General features: G+C 41.0%; 1 protein-coding gene across 2 annotated transcripts in view; it reads right to left on the bottom strand.

Annotated features, from left to right (window-relative positions):
* ZNHIT6 (zinc finger HIT-type containing 6) overlaps positions 1 to 16620 on the bottom strand; it is a 194780-nt gene that overhangs the window by 122017 nt on the left and 56143 nt on the right. The window contains exon 10 of one of the 2 annotated variants that reach the window (XR_004289757.1): positions 1827 to 1951. Coding sequence is in view for 1 of the 2 variants with exons in the window: in XM_032360917.1 (XP_032216808.1) it covers positions 13739 to 13779 (41 nt within the window). In the remaining variant the exon portion in view is untranslated. Of the gene's footprint in view, positions 1 to 1826; positions 1952 to 12785; positions 13780 to 16620 lie in introns of those variants that run through there. The other variant, XM_032360917.1, reaches the window with a different exon arrangement.

The raw sequence follows: 16620 nt of genomic DNA, 5'->3' as shown, positions 1-16620 counted from the left end.
ATAGAGTCATGGTTTGAACTCAGTTCTGTTTAACTCTCAAACCAGTTCCTTTTATCAGTATACTAGATAGGCTTCAGGGGCAAAGATAGCTTTGTTTCTGTAGCAGGCAGAAACTAGTAAGAAATTCCATCTTGAAACCTTTGACTAGTGTAACTCAATGTTCTGCCTCTCATATTGACCAACAGGGACATTAAGTAGACAAGGCTAGGACACTGTATTAAGAAAGTCAAATAATCTCCTAAATACCTTTTTTTTTTTAAGATTTTTTTTTTTTTTGACAGAGAGAGAGAGAGAGTGCAAGTAGGCAGAGAGGCAGGCAGAGAGAGAGGGGGAAGCAGGCTCCCCAATAAGCAGAGAGCCCGATGCAGGGCTTGATCCCAGGACCTTGAAACCATGACCTGAGCTGAAGGCAGAGGCTTAATCCACTGAGCCAACCAGATGCTCCTCCTAAATACCTTTTTATCATTCATTAATCTATGTTAAATCCATTAATATTTTCAGTCTACATAAATCTCTTGGATCCTAGGTTCTCTAAGTTTATCATTTTATTCATTTACTACATTTATATGTCTCCTGAAACTACTTTTGTTGTTTCAAGTGAAGCCCTCATACTCTAGTATTCCCAGATTTATTTGTTTACTCATTTATGTATTTTAAATATTTTGTTTATTTGAGAGAGAGAGGGAATGAGTGGGGGAAGGAGCAGAGAGAGAGAGAGAGCATGAGCAGGGGTGAGGAGCAAAGGGGGAGAAAGAAGCAGACTCCCCGCTGAGCAGGGAGTCGAACATGGGACTCGATCAAGACCTGAGCTGAAGGCAGACACTTAACCAAAGCCACCCAGGCACCCTAGTATTCCCAGATTTAATAAAATTGCTGATAGAATCAAGATTAAAAAAAAAATCTCAACAGACCAGAATGAAAAGGAGTAGGAATAAATTACAAATCACTGAGGTTCCACCAGTCAGGCTATTGATTAAGGAATGATGGTTAAAAAAGAAGATGGACGCTGTCATTCAGTGGTCTACCATGGGATGTGGTAATCTCAGGCAGCCTGAAGAGAGAAATGAAGTCCTGGACAAAGGGTGTGAGAACTCTGGTTTAGTCTTTGCTGCCTATATAGTAAGGAATGCTCTAGACACACAGGTGTAATAACAATAAAGATGTTTGAGTATTAAATTAAAAAAGAATGAGAAAATGACAGCGTGATTCAAAACCACATTCCATGAAATTTAAGTGCATGTGTGCGCATGCGTATGTGTTGAGGGAGAAGTGGAGCGGGGCAGAGTAACTGACTCAAACATTCAAAGGTGGGGAGTGGATTCAGATGGAAGAATTGGAGCCAAATGGAAAGAAACTGCAAGGGGCTGATTTTGTGCAGTGTAAGGGAGAGTTTTCTTAAGGGAGAATTTTCTAATGCTCAGAACTGCCAAAATGGAATGTGCTACCTCAAACGGAGATAAGCTTCCCATCTGTGGGGGTAATGAGAGACTGAATGACCCTTTGTGAGAGATGCTGTGGAGGGAATTCTGACATTGGAGGTGGATGAGGGTGTGGAAGTGGCTCCATGATCTTCAGGGTCCCTCCCAGGTATCAGATTCCACACTTAATATCTCTTCTCACCCTTCCTTCACCGTCTGAACAATCCCTACATAAGCCATTAATCTCTCAAAGCTTCAATTTCCCCTTCAGTAAAAGCATTACATAAAATCTGTGAAATCACAGTTTGATGTGAAAGTACTGGTTATACTTTACTAGGATTCATCATAATAATTATATTTATGAAAATAAAAAATATTCATGAATCACCTAAAAATCACTTTGCTTACCTCCTCAGGCACCTTGGGAGGCCCTGAACTAGCTGATCTCTATGATCCTTTTAGGCGTCGGATGCCACGATTCTATGGTTCTGCAGACTTGAACCACACATGTTGGAGGTAACCGAAGAGAAGAGCTGTTTGGAAAAGATGACAAAACCACTAACAGGAGGTGCTCATTTGAACTTCCTCACATTCTATCACTTGGGAAATTGTTACTGCTGCAGTTGGAATGAGGAAAGTTAAGCATGCCAGAAGGACTGCAGAATGATAGGAAATGTTACTAGGATCATCTCTCATCTCCACTTCCAGTTTGATTCTCGGGCTGCCTTCTCCTGTGGCACCATATAGGGGTACGTATTCCCATGTAAGTTAGCCCAGTGAGGAAGAGAGATGGAGTTCTAGCATTTCTAGTGAAAAGCCAGAGGCCCCCCCTCGAATGGACTGACATGCCCATTCCTGAACCAATACTTTGGCTGAGAGGTGGAATGGGGAAAGGGGTATCAATCCCAGCCAAACCATACAGCTCAGAATGAGGACAAGTAGCTCTCAAAGGAAATGTGGAGTATTAGATACAAGGACTAAGCAATGTTGGATAGTCCAAACTCTGGCCACCTAACATCATCCCACAGCTTCCAAACATCCAGGCCACATTCCTTTCCCAAAGGGAGATAATATAAGAGCTCATCCAGTTACTAAAGCTAGATCCAAGTCCAATATTTATGTCAATGTGCAAATCATGTCAAGTAACTCTTCATGGTTCAGTGATCTGTGGGCAAAGAGTGAGCTTAACCACACCCTATATATAATAGGAGAGAGAAAACAGAACTGCAATAAAAATTCCAAATTGCAGAGGGGAGAATGTGAAACATCCAGTGGCCGTCAGTCCTCACACATATTACAATCTTTTTGGACAGAAATGGCAAAGACTCCCTCTCTTGCAGGGAAGTGAAGGTCTGGGGTTGTTTCAATTTCACTCTCCAAGTGGATCTCCCTTGTCCAACCTCTTTAGAGGACCATACAGCTTTAGAAGCCACTGCCGGTTGCTGTCACACTAGAACGTATGGCTGGTGGGGGACGGGGCTCTGAGGACTGGTTTAGGGGTTGGGCAACCATTTTTTTTTTTTTTAAAAGAGACTTTTGTTTTAGTTTGTTTTGAAGATTTTATTTATTTGACAGACAGCGATCACAAGTAGGCAGAGACGGCAGGCAGAGAGAGAGGAGGAAGCAGGCTCCTCACGGAGCAGAGAACGGATGTTGGGGCTCGATCCCAGGACGCTGGGATCATGATCTGAGCCAAAGGCAGAGGCTTTTACCCACTAAGCCACCCAGGTGCCCCTGGGTAACCGTTTTTGTCACTGAGGATTTCTCTGTGATATGAATCTCTCATGACTTTTTTTTTTTTTTAAGATTTTATTTGAGAGAGAGAATGAGTAGGGGAAGGAGCAGAGGGAAAAGTAGACTTCCTATAGGGTAGGAAGCCTGATATGGGACTTGATCCCAGGATCCTGGGATTGTGACCTGAGCTGAAAGCAGATGCTTAACCTACTGAGCCACCCAGGTGCCACCCCTCATGGACTTTAGTTGGCTCCCATCTGTGTGTTTTGGTTGAGATGTTTAATTTTATGTGTTAACTTGACTGGCCCGGTAGTGTTCAGATATTTGGGCAAACATTATACTAGATGTTTCTGTGAGGGTATTTTGGATGAGAGTAACATTTAAATTAGAAGACTGAATAAAGCAGATTGCTCTCCCAACATAGGTGGGTGACAGCCAATTAACTGAAGGCCTAAAAAGAAGAAAAAGGCTGACTCTCCCCGGAGTAAGAATTTGTCTTCCTTGACCACCTTTGAACTAGGACATTCCTTCAGACTTGAACTGAAACATCACTCCCCTGGGTTTCTAGCTTGCTGTCTCACCTTGCATGCACATCTAGAATTGTCAGACTCCATAATCACATGAGCCAATTCCATATAATAAATCTATTTTGAACTGGAGGGTATTATGCAGAGTGAAATAAGTTAATCAGAGAAAGACAATTATCAGATGGTTTTACTCATACATGGAATATAAGAAACAGGGCAGAGGACTGTATGGAAGGGAGGGGGAAAACAGAATGGGAAGTGCTCAGAGACGGAGAAAAACCATGAGAGGCTCTTAACTATGAAAACTGAGGGGTGCTGGAGGGGAGGTGGGTGGGGTATTGTGTGATGGGCATAAAGGACAGTATATGATGTGATGACCACTGGGCGTTATATGCAACTGATAAATTACTGAACACCACACCTGAAACTAATAATGTGCTATAAGTTGGCTAATGGAATTTAAATAAAAATATTTTTTAAAAGACAAGAAAAAAACAAATCTATTTCTCTTTCTATATGTACACCCTTTTAGTTCTGTTTAGAGAACCCTGATTAATACATTGGTCAATTCCATGGGTTAGTAGTAGAGATCTAGCTAATTACAATAGCTTTTCATTTACAGTACAAGTTTGGGATGGTTATAATTAAGGATTTCTCCTTCCATACTGGCCTCTGTCTGCGGGGGAATACAAAACAATGACCCAGAGAGGAGACGAACAGCTACCATGCCAGAGGACAGCACACCAGCTGCATCTTTTTGAAAGGCAAGGATGTCCCTTTGGATAGGTTGGGAGGGTATAATAAGAAGATTCTAGAAGAGGCTTGGGAGATCACACTTATTCCAGGTCCTAATCTTTCTCATGTTCCTTATTTTGCTTGAACTAACTTAGCTGTAGGAAGAAATGTGGCTTTTCCATTCAGTCGAGGATCCCGACTACTGCCCTCAGTCTGCTTGGAACTACACAAGCAGAAAGCATTTCCATTTTATGTTTGCTTAGTTTTTAGAGGTATTAGTTTCAAAGTAAATCTCTCCTTCTGGTGAGACTTACAAAGGCTTCAACTTATAATCAATCCATCCTACAGCCTGAATTTTTTGTCCAAGTCCTTTAATTTTGCAGCCCAGGGAGACATGAACTACAGGTCCCAATCTACACTAGACAATGGAAAAACCAACTATTCCAGTATCACAAAGCAGAAACTGCTAATGGTCAACTATAGTAAAGACTCTACCTTGTCCTCCAATACCCATTTAATTCTCCTCCTTAGAGGAGAGCCACAACTTTTGGTCAATTGCATTGCCACCCAGCATCAAGACTTTCTTTGATTTCCTTCTAAGTAGGTGCAGCCATGTGGCCAAGTTCTATAAATGGAACGTCACAAAAGAGCTGTGTGCAACCGCCACAAAATGCCCTTATAGGGAAAGTTAAGATTATTTTTCCTTTAGGGACGAATGTCATCCCTTCGATCGCTCTAGTCCAGGACATAGGCTCTCCTCACGATCCTGATTCAGCCAATTCCATAATCAAGGGTCTACAGTTTGCCACACTTCACTTCCTGGCTTCAAATTCTGATATAGTTGACAGAAAATCCAACTTACAAATACTTGAATAAGGAAAAAGAAAAGGAATGTATTGGCTAGTACAACTGAACACTCCACAGGGGTGGATGGCTTGGCTTCAGGCTGGCTCTCCTTACAGTAGCAAAACAGGCTAGCCCACTTCCAGCCTTACACTTTTATAGCACGGGAGAGTCCATGCCCTGCCTGTTTTGTAGCTCCCTCGGATTGCACCAGCTCCGGCCACCTGCACAGTTGGAACCAAACATGTGGTCACAGGAGTGGGATACTCTGATCTATTTAGGCTGCTGAAAACTCACCCAGGAGCTAGGGTTGGGCTTAATCCCATCCAAACCAGATGGCTGAGAACAAAGGCAAGCTGGCAGTTTCCCAGAGGAACTCAAGGTATGGTTACCAGAAAGAAGGGGGATGCATGTCAGGGAGCAAACAACAGATTTTTACTATACCTTTTACTATAACCCACACTTGCACCATCACTTGGCCTCAGCTTTCTATTTCTAGACTCCTTACTACTCTCTGGAGAAAGACAAAATGGGACTGTAGGAGATTAAAGATGATAATGAAGTACTTCTGGGTGGGCTACATTATGGAATTTCAAGTCAAGTACTTTTTGATATGTGATACACACTGAAATATATGCTTGTCCTCTCACTCCAAAGGGGCACCCAAGTTAGGGAGGAAAAAGAGAATCTGATTGCTCAGAAAGAAAACCAAGTCAAGCTTCACAACTGCTCCCCTTGCCACTTAGGAAAGTCTGAGAAAAGAACTTCTGGATTGTGTTCTTCCTTTGGCTGTCCACACATAGGTCAGCCATGAACAGTGGCTTTCTTCTTATAGAGTCCCATGAATTCAGTCCCGGGGAGACCGGATGCCCGCTCTCAGTTGGCAATCTTCACCTCAAGTTTTCCATTTCCAATGCTTAGAAGTTTTGTTTGTGAGGGTCCAAATGCGGCAGAAACTATTTACAGGCTTCTAAGCTGCTCTAGCTGCAGAGGCCAAAGACATTGGCTGAACAACTGACCAACCTTTCCAGGGAGAGATGTGAAGCAGAGAATGTGAAAAAACAAAACAAAACAAAACAAAACAAAAAACCCCACACAAAATACCTTCCAATTTGTCAGGAACATGGAAAAAGCTGCTGTATCTTCTGTGTTGGTGGGGGCCTGAAAGCACAGCATCCTGGCATCTGGTTAACCAGCCACCGAAAACTTCAAAACACAGAGGCTGGACCCTACTGTTTTTCTTTAGGAACACAGGGCAGCAGTCAAGAGTAGGACCACAGGGCTCTAGGAAAACTAAGAAGTTATTGGGCTTTTGGGACTGTCTTTGCACCACAGACTTCTACCATATGGACTTAAACTAGAATCAACTGTTCAAGGAGCCAAAAGAAATCATGATACCAAGATGTGGTTGTGTGACAGTTTCTTCTCAAAGTAAAAATAATTTTGAGTGTTTAGCAGAAACCTGGGACGAGGGAAGTCTTTCTGAAGTTAAAAGCTAAACCACCATTTGATAGTCCCTGCATGACCCACCCCAGGGAGATAGAAAATTCCCCCTTTAAAAATCAAGTGGTTTAGGGCGCCTGGGTGGCTCAGTGGGTTAAGCCTCTGCCTTCGGCTCAGACATGATCTCAGGATCCTGGGATTGAGCTCTGCATGGGGCTCTCTGCTTAGCAGGGAGCCTGCTTTCTCCTCTCTCTCTGCCTGCCTACTTGTGATCTTTCTCTGTCAAATAAATAAATAAAATCTTTAAAAAAAAAAAATCAAGTGGTTTAGTGCACTTCTGTCCTTGGTTATGTAGTTTAGAGCATGAGAAATGGCTTTAGTTCTATGGAATTAAGAATGAAAACATTTCACATTTCCCTGTTTATAAGGCCTTTCATTTGTCTGCTCTGGTCTTTTCATGGGTTTCCTCCCAGCATCCCATTTCCGCTTCTGAAGCCATACCCGACTTGCAGTAGGTCCTGAAATGGTACCTCCTCCCATGGGGTTGTCCAACTCCCCCCAGCCCGACCCCCCAAGCCTGTCTTGTCCAGAGGCAATGCTCAATAGCTCTCAGCTGGAGTCACCAGCATGTCCAGCACATGTCCCTCCTGCAATGTAACAATCACTAATAGTTGTCTTTGCGCCCTTATGTCATTTCCCAGTGGGTCCCTTCCCCAGGGAATCCTGGAGAGCCAGGTGGCTGGAGATCTGCTGCAAGTGCTTCAAGCAGTGCTCAGATAGGCAATACACAATTAATAATGACCAGTAAAACAGACCTGAGGCTAATACCCTGGATCCACTGAAAGAAACTGGCATTAGCATTAACAGCTGCTTTCAAACAAATTGCAGTGACTGAAGTTTTTATGCCCAAACCAGCGAAATATGTGAGTACCATGGATGAAATACCAGAGAGGAACAAAACATACCAGGAGAAACCCAGCCTGCTGTCCATCATCGAAGAGAAAAAGCTCCAAGCAAAGCAGTTTCACAAACTATAAAGAAGCTGGCCTTGTCCAAAAAATGTTAAAGTTGCTGGATGACCCAGACCAAGCTCACTTGGGAGGTTATATAGCCTAAAGGTTAAGAATGTGACTTCTGAATCCCCCAATGGCCTGGGTCTGATTCCAGGCTCACCTCTTTACTTTGCATGTGACTGGCCTGTGGCTCAGTTTCTCTGCCCATATCCTACAAAAAGGCGATGATGGTACTGTACTCAAGGGACTTCCGGGCCCACATCTTAACATCTCTGAGATCTTTAGTTGTGAAATAGCCTTTGGCCAGCCACAGCCATAATATAGTTGTCACTTCCTGTGCATATGTGGACTTGGTGGCTGTTCTTGGTGGCACGAGTGGACAACTGCAGCCTTTCAGTGTTTGGGTCTATAGATCACTGTCCTGATAGCAAGGAAGCTTTCAGAATGCCTTACCCAGTAATTCCACTTAGGTTTTTCTTTTTGTATGAGCACAGAGGGCTATAAAAACTTGTCTCAATCTCTATTATATCAAACTCCATGCTATTATTTCATATTTATCATCTCAAGTCAGGATGTGTCACGCAATGAAGCTGTTTTTCATTCCTGGTGGTATACAAAATGGTGTGTCTTACAAATTGACGGAGTGTTAGATTTGCTGAAATAAAATGACTAAAAGAGTTCTCTCTCTAGAAGTATAAACAGTCTAAACTGAGTTTTTGAAAAGCATTATGTCATTAATTTAACTGGCAGCAATTTTTTCTTTCTTAGTGTTACACAAAAGGCACATCTTATCATTAATGGCGTTTCAGGTTCAAAGAAACACGGGAGTACCTAGCTCACGGAGTGTGAGGATTCAATGACTGATAGTTTTACTTACAGTGGTACCCAGATCAGGCTAAGTTCTAGGTTGTTAATATTATCCTATCAGTCAGGGGTTTTGCTGTAGATCCAAAGAAATAATCTGTAAAAGTTAAAACTTTTTTATAAAGTCTTTCAACCTAGAGAGATTTCCTACTCCTCCCACCTCATCTTAATGCCCAATCTTTGACGGCTTACTTCAGGCCAGTAACTGTGCTTCTGCTCTCATGCAAGTGCCAACCACAGATTTGGCCTTCAAGACTAGACGAATTTCACCAATGATTATTAGACAGGAAGAAAGATAATGCCAGGTACAGAGAAGAATCAAGAGAAGGAAAATATTCAAGCTCCAACATTTAGCATTTAGCAATTTGACCTAAGAATAAGCTTTAGCCTCTAGGCTTAGCTTTTTCATGATTTAAGGTAAATCCTGACAGTAAAGCTGCCAACACGATCATTTCCATTCCCTATCTAGCCCCTGTCCGCAAGTGGCAGGTGAGCTCAAATTCTTAACTCTTGAAGGTGAGGAGTAGGAGAGGGGAAGTGAAGCTGGGGAAAGAAACACAGGCTGTCTCAGGAAGTGGGGAGGCGGGGGTGGGTTGGTTCCTCTCAGATAAGGAAGATGAAACAGGCATCAACTACCTAGGAGATTGCTGGACTTGCTCTGTTAGCCTAGAAGTACGAGTCGGATGTAGGACTGACTCAGAACTGTCCCATCGACATTTCAGCCTGGGTGGCCATCTGCCACCATGTGGTGCCAAAATACAGAATGGACTTGGGACTCTACAGTTAGATGCTAGGAATTCATGGACAGTTAGTTGCACCAACTCAGCCTGTCCTATCTTTCAGCCTGCAACAATGCAAACCCGTTTCATGTTACTGAATTTTTTGTTTTGTACCCCAGTTACTGCCAGGCTTTACTGTCATGTCTACTTCACTGGACCACTGTGAGAAATCTTAACTGTTGCTCCAAGTACCTAAAGTGCTTGGAATAGTGCTTGGTATTTTATAAGCTATTACTACATATTAGCTATTTACTCTTATTATTAGTATGACAGTAAACATATTTAATAACCAATATGGCATTAGCATTAGACAATCAGGAGACACATCCAGTGTGAATGTAACTACGACTTCTACTTGCAGGGATCACAACTACTACTACTCAAGCCAAGTCTCAGAGAATAGGTAGGGTACATTCATGGAGAGAGTGAATGAGAAGAAAGGCACAAAAGGGGGAAGCAGCCTGGAATGTCCCTGTAATAACCTTTATGTTGTTTCAGGACTGAGGCAAAGGGTGAAAAAGGAAGAAAGGAGAGGAAGGCGGGGGGGTGGGGAATGGGGAGAGGGAAGGGAGAGCAAGACACAGAGAGAGACACAGGGAGGGAGGTGGCCAAGTCATAATGGGTAAGGGTTTCAGTACTTTATTCAACAAGAAAGAAAACTGGCAATAGATTTGTGTGGTAGCTCATCAAAGGCTAAAGGATGCATTCGGTTATGGAGTTCAAGATGAGCGCAGTTGGCCATACTCCAGTATGGGAAACGATTACATTACAGTTCATTTTAAAGAACATACGCACACATGATTTAGATAGCTTTCACTGACCAAAGTCGAAAGAAAACACTTCGTAGCAAAGTAAGATCCATCCAAATTTATTTAAGGGCCAACTTTTATTTAAGCAGTGCTCATTTTTGGGGAAAGATTTTACTAATTCATTTGCCAAAGAGAGAGAGACAGACAGACGGACAGCACGCACAAGCAGGGGAGAGGTAGAGGGAGGGGGAGAAGCAGGCTCCCCATTGAGCAGGGAGTCCGATGTGGGGCTCAAACCCAGGACCCCAGGATCACAATGACTGAGGCACCTAGGTCCCCAATAGTGTTTGATTTTTTAAAGTATTTTCCTCTAATACATATCTCATTTCAATATCAAAATTTCCAAAGTACTGATGAAACTAGAAGTTTCCAAATCTGTGATGGCAATGGACTGGTGCTATGCACATACCACGAAACCAGCAGCGAGAAAATGTCAAACACAATGGAAAAGTATTTTTTAAAAAAAAGTCTATAATGGCAACTCAAATCAGCAATGGCATCAAGTAGGAATTAAAATTTCTAGTTAAAGCCAATGAGGATTTATAGGATAGTTTTGAATTTTACTCCTTATTTTAAATCAGAAAAATCTTACTACTCAACTCAAAGAGGGTGCAATGAACATCTGTTAGTTTTGTATTCTCAGTAACGTCTTGCCTCTCCTGTTCCCTACCCTCTTCCTTTTTCTGATCATTTCCCCTTCCTCTGGGGTAACCCCTCTCCAGATCAGCTCAGGGACGGAATGTGATCAAATGTGGGCAAAATCAAGGTTCTTTCCCAAATTTTACATAACTTGCTGCCCTGCTTTGGTTATGATGACATAAGCTGACACTGTCAATGGCTGCCACCCACCATTCTCTCCTCACTGACTCCTTCCCCAAAGAGAAAGTTGGCCGGAAAGAGAAAACCAACAAAGGGAAAACACTGATCAGAGCTAAGTATGAGAGATGGAAAGATGGCTTCCTAGGGTGTTTGGACCAAGTCATGCCCGGACTTCCCTGTATAGGAGCCTGAGTTGAGTTTCTGTTACTTGCAATCAAAGAACAACTGGTTAATGATAAAAAATGTACAATATCTACTTGAAAATAAATTTTAACCCAATAGTATAAATTAAATAAAAGCAAACTAGGTATCTTTACTTAAAACTTAATGACTAATATGAAATCAGGTATAACACACTGTGTATGTCAACCATTTTAAACCAAATGTATAAAAGAAAATTGTTGGCATTAGAGTTATGTGTTTAACATTTCATTATACACTGTGAAACCTGAATCGCACTACTTGCTACAGGGAAACAAATTGGCTCAACTAAACTTTGGAATCTTAAATATCTATTATACTAACTCTCTTTAACTCCTATTTATAATATGAACAGGTGCAACCTTTGTTTACTGTAATTTATGGCTATTAATCCCATATATAATAATTAGCAATTATGAAAGGCCTACCTTGCCTTTGAAATCATTGTTTGAAAAATAAAGAAGGCCAGGTGAAGCTTTCCTCCTTTTAAAATGTGATTCGTGAACAAAATGCAGTATGTTGAACTTAACATGGGTCAGGGAGCTTGTTTATTCATCCGAATTTGTCAAGAATCCAAATGGAGAGGGGCCTCAAAAAAAAGAAATTAAGTCTTACTACTACAGACTTCTAGGGCTCAGTGAATTATTCCAACTTCACCCCCTCCAAGCCGTTGTCATAATGATTTACTAAAAACATGTTTATTATAAATCCCATGGGAATAAATATGTATATTAATCAGTTGAGCTGACAGTTATATTTAAGAGAACTATGCTAAATTTCTTTCCTAAGAACAGTCCATAATTGAAAAATCTAATAGAATTCTAGACTACAGGGATGGCAAATATGCACTGCATCACGCAGATGTCCTCCCCCTTTTGTTTTCCTCCTGGGCAGGGGGAAGCACAGGATAAATCCTTTGGTTGTCCAGTTTTCAATTTAAATGCTAGAAGACATGGAACTCAATACTTTTCTTGGAAATGAGACTATGTCATAACACATTTCACTATCAGGAAATTGCTCTCCATCCTGATATCCAGATCATATGCTCCTGGCGTGTACTTTATCCCACTTTCCCACTAACAATTCTGTGACACATTTGATTCGATTCATTCGAGTTTTTGCCTGTTTCAAGAAAACAAATTTTATTTTTAGATTAAAGAGGAATCCTTTGAAATCCCATTTAGTTGTCTCCTCAGAAATACTGAAAAACCTAATTCTACACAAACCTTTCACTGTATGAGGAAGATTCCTGAAGTTGTTTTGGAAGTATAACTATTCCTCAAATTGCAAGACCTCGTTTTCTATGAATCACAGTTCCACTATTACTTTTATACTAAGGGTCTTTGTGGCATTATTGTCTTTGGATTTGCTTCTCCAGTTTTGACCCTCAAGTTACACGTATTTGTGCTCTACAAGTTTCTCCTATACTCATCCTCTTATTATTAATTCATATTTCTATTTTTTCCCAAGCCTCTTTAATTAATGCCTCTGGCTTCCTTTTGGTCTAAAACTTATTCCAATTATAAACTAAAAATGAATTCACCAATGTCCCATTTTATCATTGTTTTCTTAACCATTAAGTACACAGATGCAACACAGATGTAATAATCTTTTACTCTTTTATAGCCATATTGCAATTTCATAACTATAAATTCCAATAAAACTAGGAAACTTTAATTTCAGTATGTGAGATCATAATGTATACAGAGCGCCCATAAGGTATAAATTAAGCCATGTATATATATAAATGCACATTCCAGTAACACTTTGAAGAGTTCCAATTGTTTCTTTCTTTAGTTATTGCTGGATGTTTCAAAACAGCATAAAACTGCTCATCACAACACTCCTGTGTGGTAATGAGGAGAGTGAAATGGGAATGGGATGAAAGGCACAGAATTCATAATAAGACACAGCTCATTGTGCAAATAAGGAGAGTCAAATTTGTGAGCACCGAGGGTTCAAACAATGAGAAGCCACTGATTTTGTGAACTGAATATAAGAATTAGCAGTTAATAGTATTTATTTATCCTTTACATGTGACGCTATACTAGATGCTACCCAAGTTAAAAAGACCCACTCAGTCTCTCAAGAGGGTGAGTTACAAGTAAATCCCAAAGACAAGAATTGGCAACGATGGGCCAGTCCTCCTGTGGCTACATGGTAGGTCACATGGCTTCTATGTTTAGTGAGGTTCTACCAACGAGACTGCCAACTTTGTGGCTGACACAGGTGATCCTTGGGTTTGGTCTTGCATCAAACTAACATACAAAAGAAGTTTTCAGCCTATGGACTCAAGCATATTAAAACCCTGGGCCAAACTAAAATAAGCACTATGCTGGTCAGGTGCTAGGAATAAGGGCCTTACAAGTCAATCCACCAGGCTAGAATATACACCTTTTTTGAAAAAATTTTTAGATTGTTTAATTACTCTCAGAGAAAAAAAAATGTCAACCACCCACTGACAGTATCCCAGCCATCCGACAGCTAGTCAATGCATAGTCAGTCCTCTGCAACGGTCTGGGAATTTTCGCCTTCTTCCTCCAGAAGAAGTGCTCAATTTTGATTGCCAATGTTCTTGGTAGATTCACTTTTCACTGAAAAAAATAAGTAAACATACAGTCAAGTGTTTATACTGTTTCTGTTTAGCTTGTTCTGTTTTTCCTTCTTCTCTCCTCCCTTCCGATGCATACCAACAGCACTGCTCATGGGGACAGACAAACCATGTCATGTTCCAGGCAGCCGGAATATACAGATCTGGCCACAATAAAGAAAGGATGTCTGAGAGTAGCAATTATATTTTGTGAGGCAACATCCTTCCTGACTCTGTGGAAGACTTGGGAATGGTCACTTCACAGTGTGGTTATGATCCCATAATCGTACCATTGAAAAGATCACTATCATCACATGGGCTGGCCAAGTGTGCTTGGAATAAATTTTTCCATTATTTCTTTTTAAACTTAAAATTAAGGGTCAGTGTATGTTGAGTGAATGTGGGCTGAGAGAGGACTAGCTAATCACCATCTTCCTTTCACAGGAAAGATAACTTAGAGCAGAAATGGAGCTCCTTTAAAGGAGCAGTCCTGATTGGAGCAAGCAAGACTACGATTCACTTACTAAACTGAGAGCTCCTTAAGAAGAGAGACTAGATTTTTCCTCCTTATATCTAACTTCCCAGTGTAGCCTGCTTGCTGAATCAACATGAATGCAAGTCAACCAGAGTAACAGCTCTATCTCATTCCACAGAGCAGCTAAAAGGAAATAATATATTAAAACACTGAAAATTAAGGTTAAAATACAGATTATTTTGCTACAGGCTTATAGCCATTTATTTCCATTTTGTAGATGAGGGGAACAAAGCTCTGAGGCAGAGAAAATGTTCAAGGGGCCACAGCTTAGTAAGAGCTGATGCTAGAATCATAAACCTAGATCTTGCCTCATATTCAACTGCCAAGTTCCTTGGGGGTTGCCCAATGGTACCTAGATTTAAGATCATCCCAGCAACTGAAATGTTTACTAAATCCCTTTTTATGAGCAAACCACTGAAACAGGTTCAATCCAAGATATAGTCCTGATCCTTGTGAAATGTCAAACTCTAGTACAATCCTTCAAGTATCTCCATGATAATACAAGTCAGTTGTTTCTCCTCTGGCTTTCTTTGCAATTAATACACATTTTATTAGAGCACCTACTGCACTGTAAAGTTTACATGTGTGTTCTTGTGCCTGAGATCCATCCCCATCTCCCCACCCCAATATGCCACACACACTGAAAGAGAGGAAAACAAAGAGGGTAAGGAAGAATGAGGGGAGGAGAGAGGGGGAGACAGAATGGATGAAAGGATACACTGGCCCACCAAGAGATTGATGAGTAGCTCCTACTTTATGTATTTTCACTAACTGAAGTCCTCACTTTGGGGCTGGGTTCCTTGTCAAAAGGCAGAGACATTTTCTATTCGAGTTATTTTAGAACAAGAGAGATATACATTTTGCTGATATTTTTAAATCAGTGGAACTTCGTACTACTGCAGTTTGGGGAAAACACTTCTCTTTCTTTCCTTCCTGAAGTGGCCCGTTTTCTTCTTTTACTGTATTCCATTCTTTGTTTCTTAAGACTGAAAAAGCAGCATGCTCTTATTTATTTTTTTTTTTAAGATTTTATTTATTATTTGACAGAGAGAGCACAAGTACGGAGAGCAGCAGGCAGAGGGAGAAGAAGGCTCCCTGCTCAGGAAGCCAGATGTGGGGCTTGATCCCAGCACCCGGGGATCATGACCTGAGCTGAAGGCAGCCACTTAACGGACTGAGCCACCCAGGTGCTCCCAGCATGCTCTTATTAAATCATTTAAAGCTCCTAGCTAACTTTGGCAAACAGGGAACTATGAAGCAGGTAACACCATTCTAAGCACTTCCCACTGGACTAACAGAAGATGGGTGGTTAGCACTCCACATTTCTAATCTAGTGGGCTACCTTAACTGCTCAGTCTTTTACAGTCAACCTTTTACATTCCTTAAAAAGCAAAGAAACAACACCTGCCTATTGCCCATCAATACCAGCAGACTTTTGAAAAGAAATTACGCCACTCTACAACCATACCAAACATTGTAACAATGATCAAGTGTGAAAACTACTGAATGCCGGCCCAGAAACACATTTTTCCCAAACGAGAAGAGAGACACCTTGTGCTATGAACTCAAGATCAAAATCCCAACATTTTTGCCTCCGGAGAGAGAAGGAATTTCAAGGCTTTCCAAAGAAAATGCCTTGTTCTTATATAAGCCTCCTCCTGCATTAAGGGACCACCCTGCAGGATATCCAAAGTTATGAAAATGTTCAAAGAAACAGATAACTTGAAGTGCATTTCACACAAAGAAATGCACAGACAAAATTGTGTGCATTTCACATAAAGAAAGGCATGTACAAAAAACCCGGCATTATTTTTAAAGTGCGTGTATTTATGATGTAACAACACTGGTATGGTCCTTAAGATCCTGTCAGACTCGCTAAGTTTTTGCCACAGCAGCTCTAAATGATCCTCTATCCTGAAAGAACTAGTCACTTGTCTTCCTGTAAATAAGTCAAATATCATATACCCACCAAAAAATAGCAAATTTTACTTAATCAGGTTCCAAGTACACTACAAAAGTAGCCTTTTCATTCTGCTTCGTTACAGGAAGCCTTCCTTCAGTGTGCATTCCTAAACAAGGTGAAAGAGTTGCTGTGTGTGTCTGTTTATTTACACAGACATGTTTGCCCTGGCTAGTAATCCACATTACTAAACAACTTTCCCTGAAACCAACATTTAGAGAGCTATGTGAATTATATGAAGGAAAAAGTAAGGTTTTACACAGCTTAAGAAAAAAAAGTGAAATTGGTCATTTATAACACATTTGTAATTTGAGAAAAAATCAGATATTCTCAAATTGTGAAAAATGTAA

The sequence above is a fragment of the Mustela erminea genome, chromosome 10 (genome assembly GCF_009829155.1).
Source record: "Mustela erminea isolate mMusErm1 chromosome 10, mMusErm1.Pri, whole genome shotgun sequence".
Lineage (NCBI taxonomy): Eukaryota > Metazoa > Chordata > Mammalia > Carnivora > Mustelidae > Mustela > Mustela erminea.
This window is presented reverse-complemented; position numbering and strand designations above follow the sequence as displayed.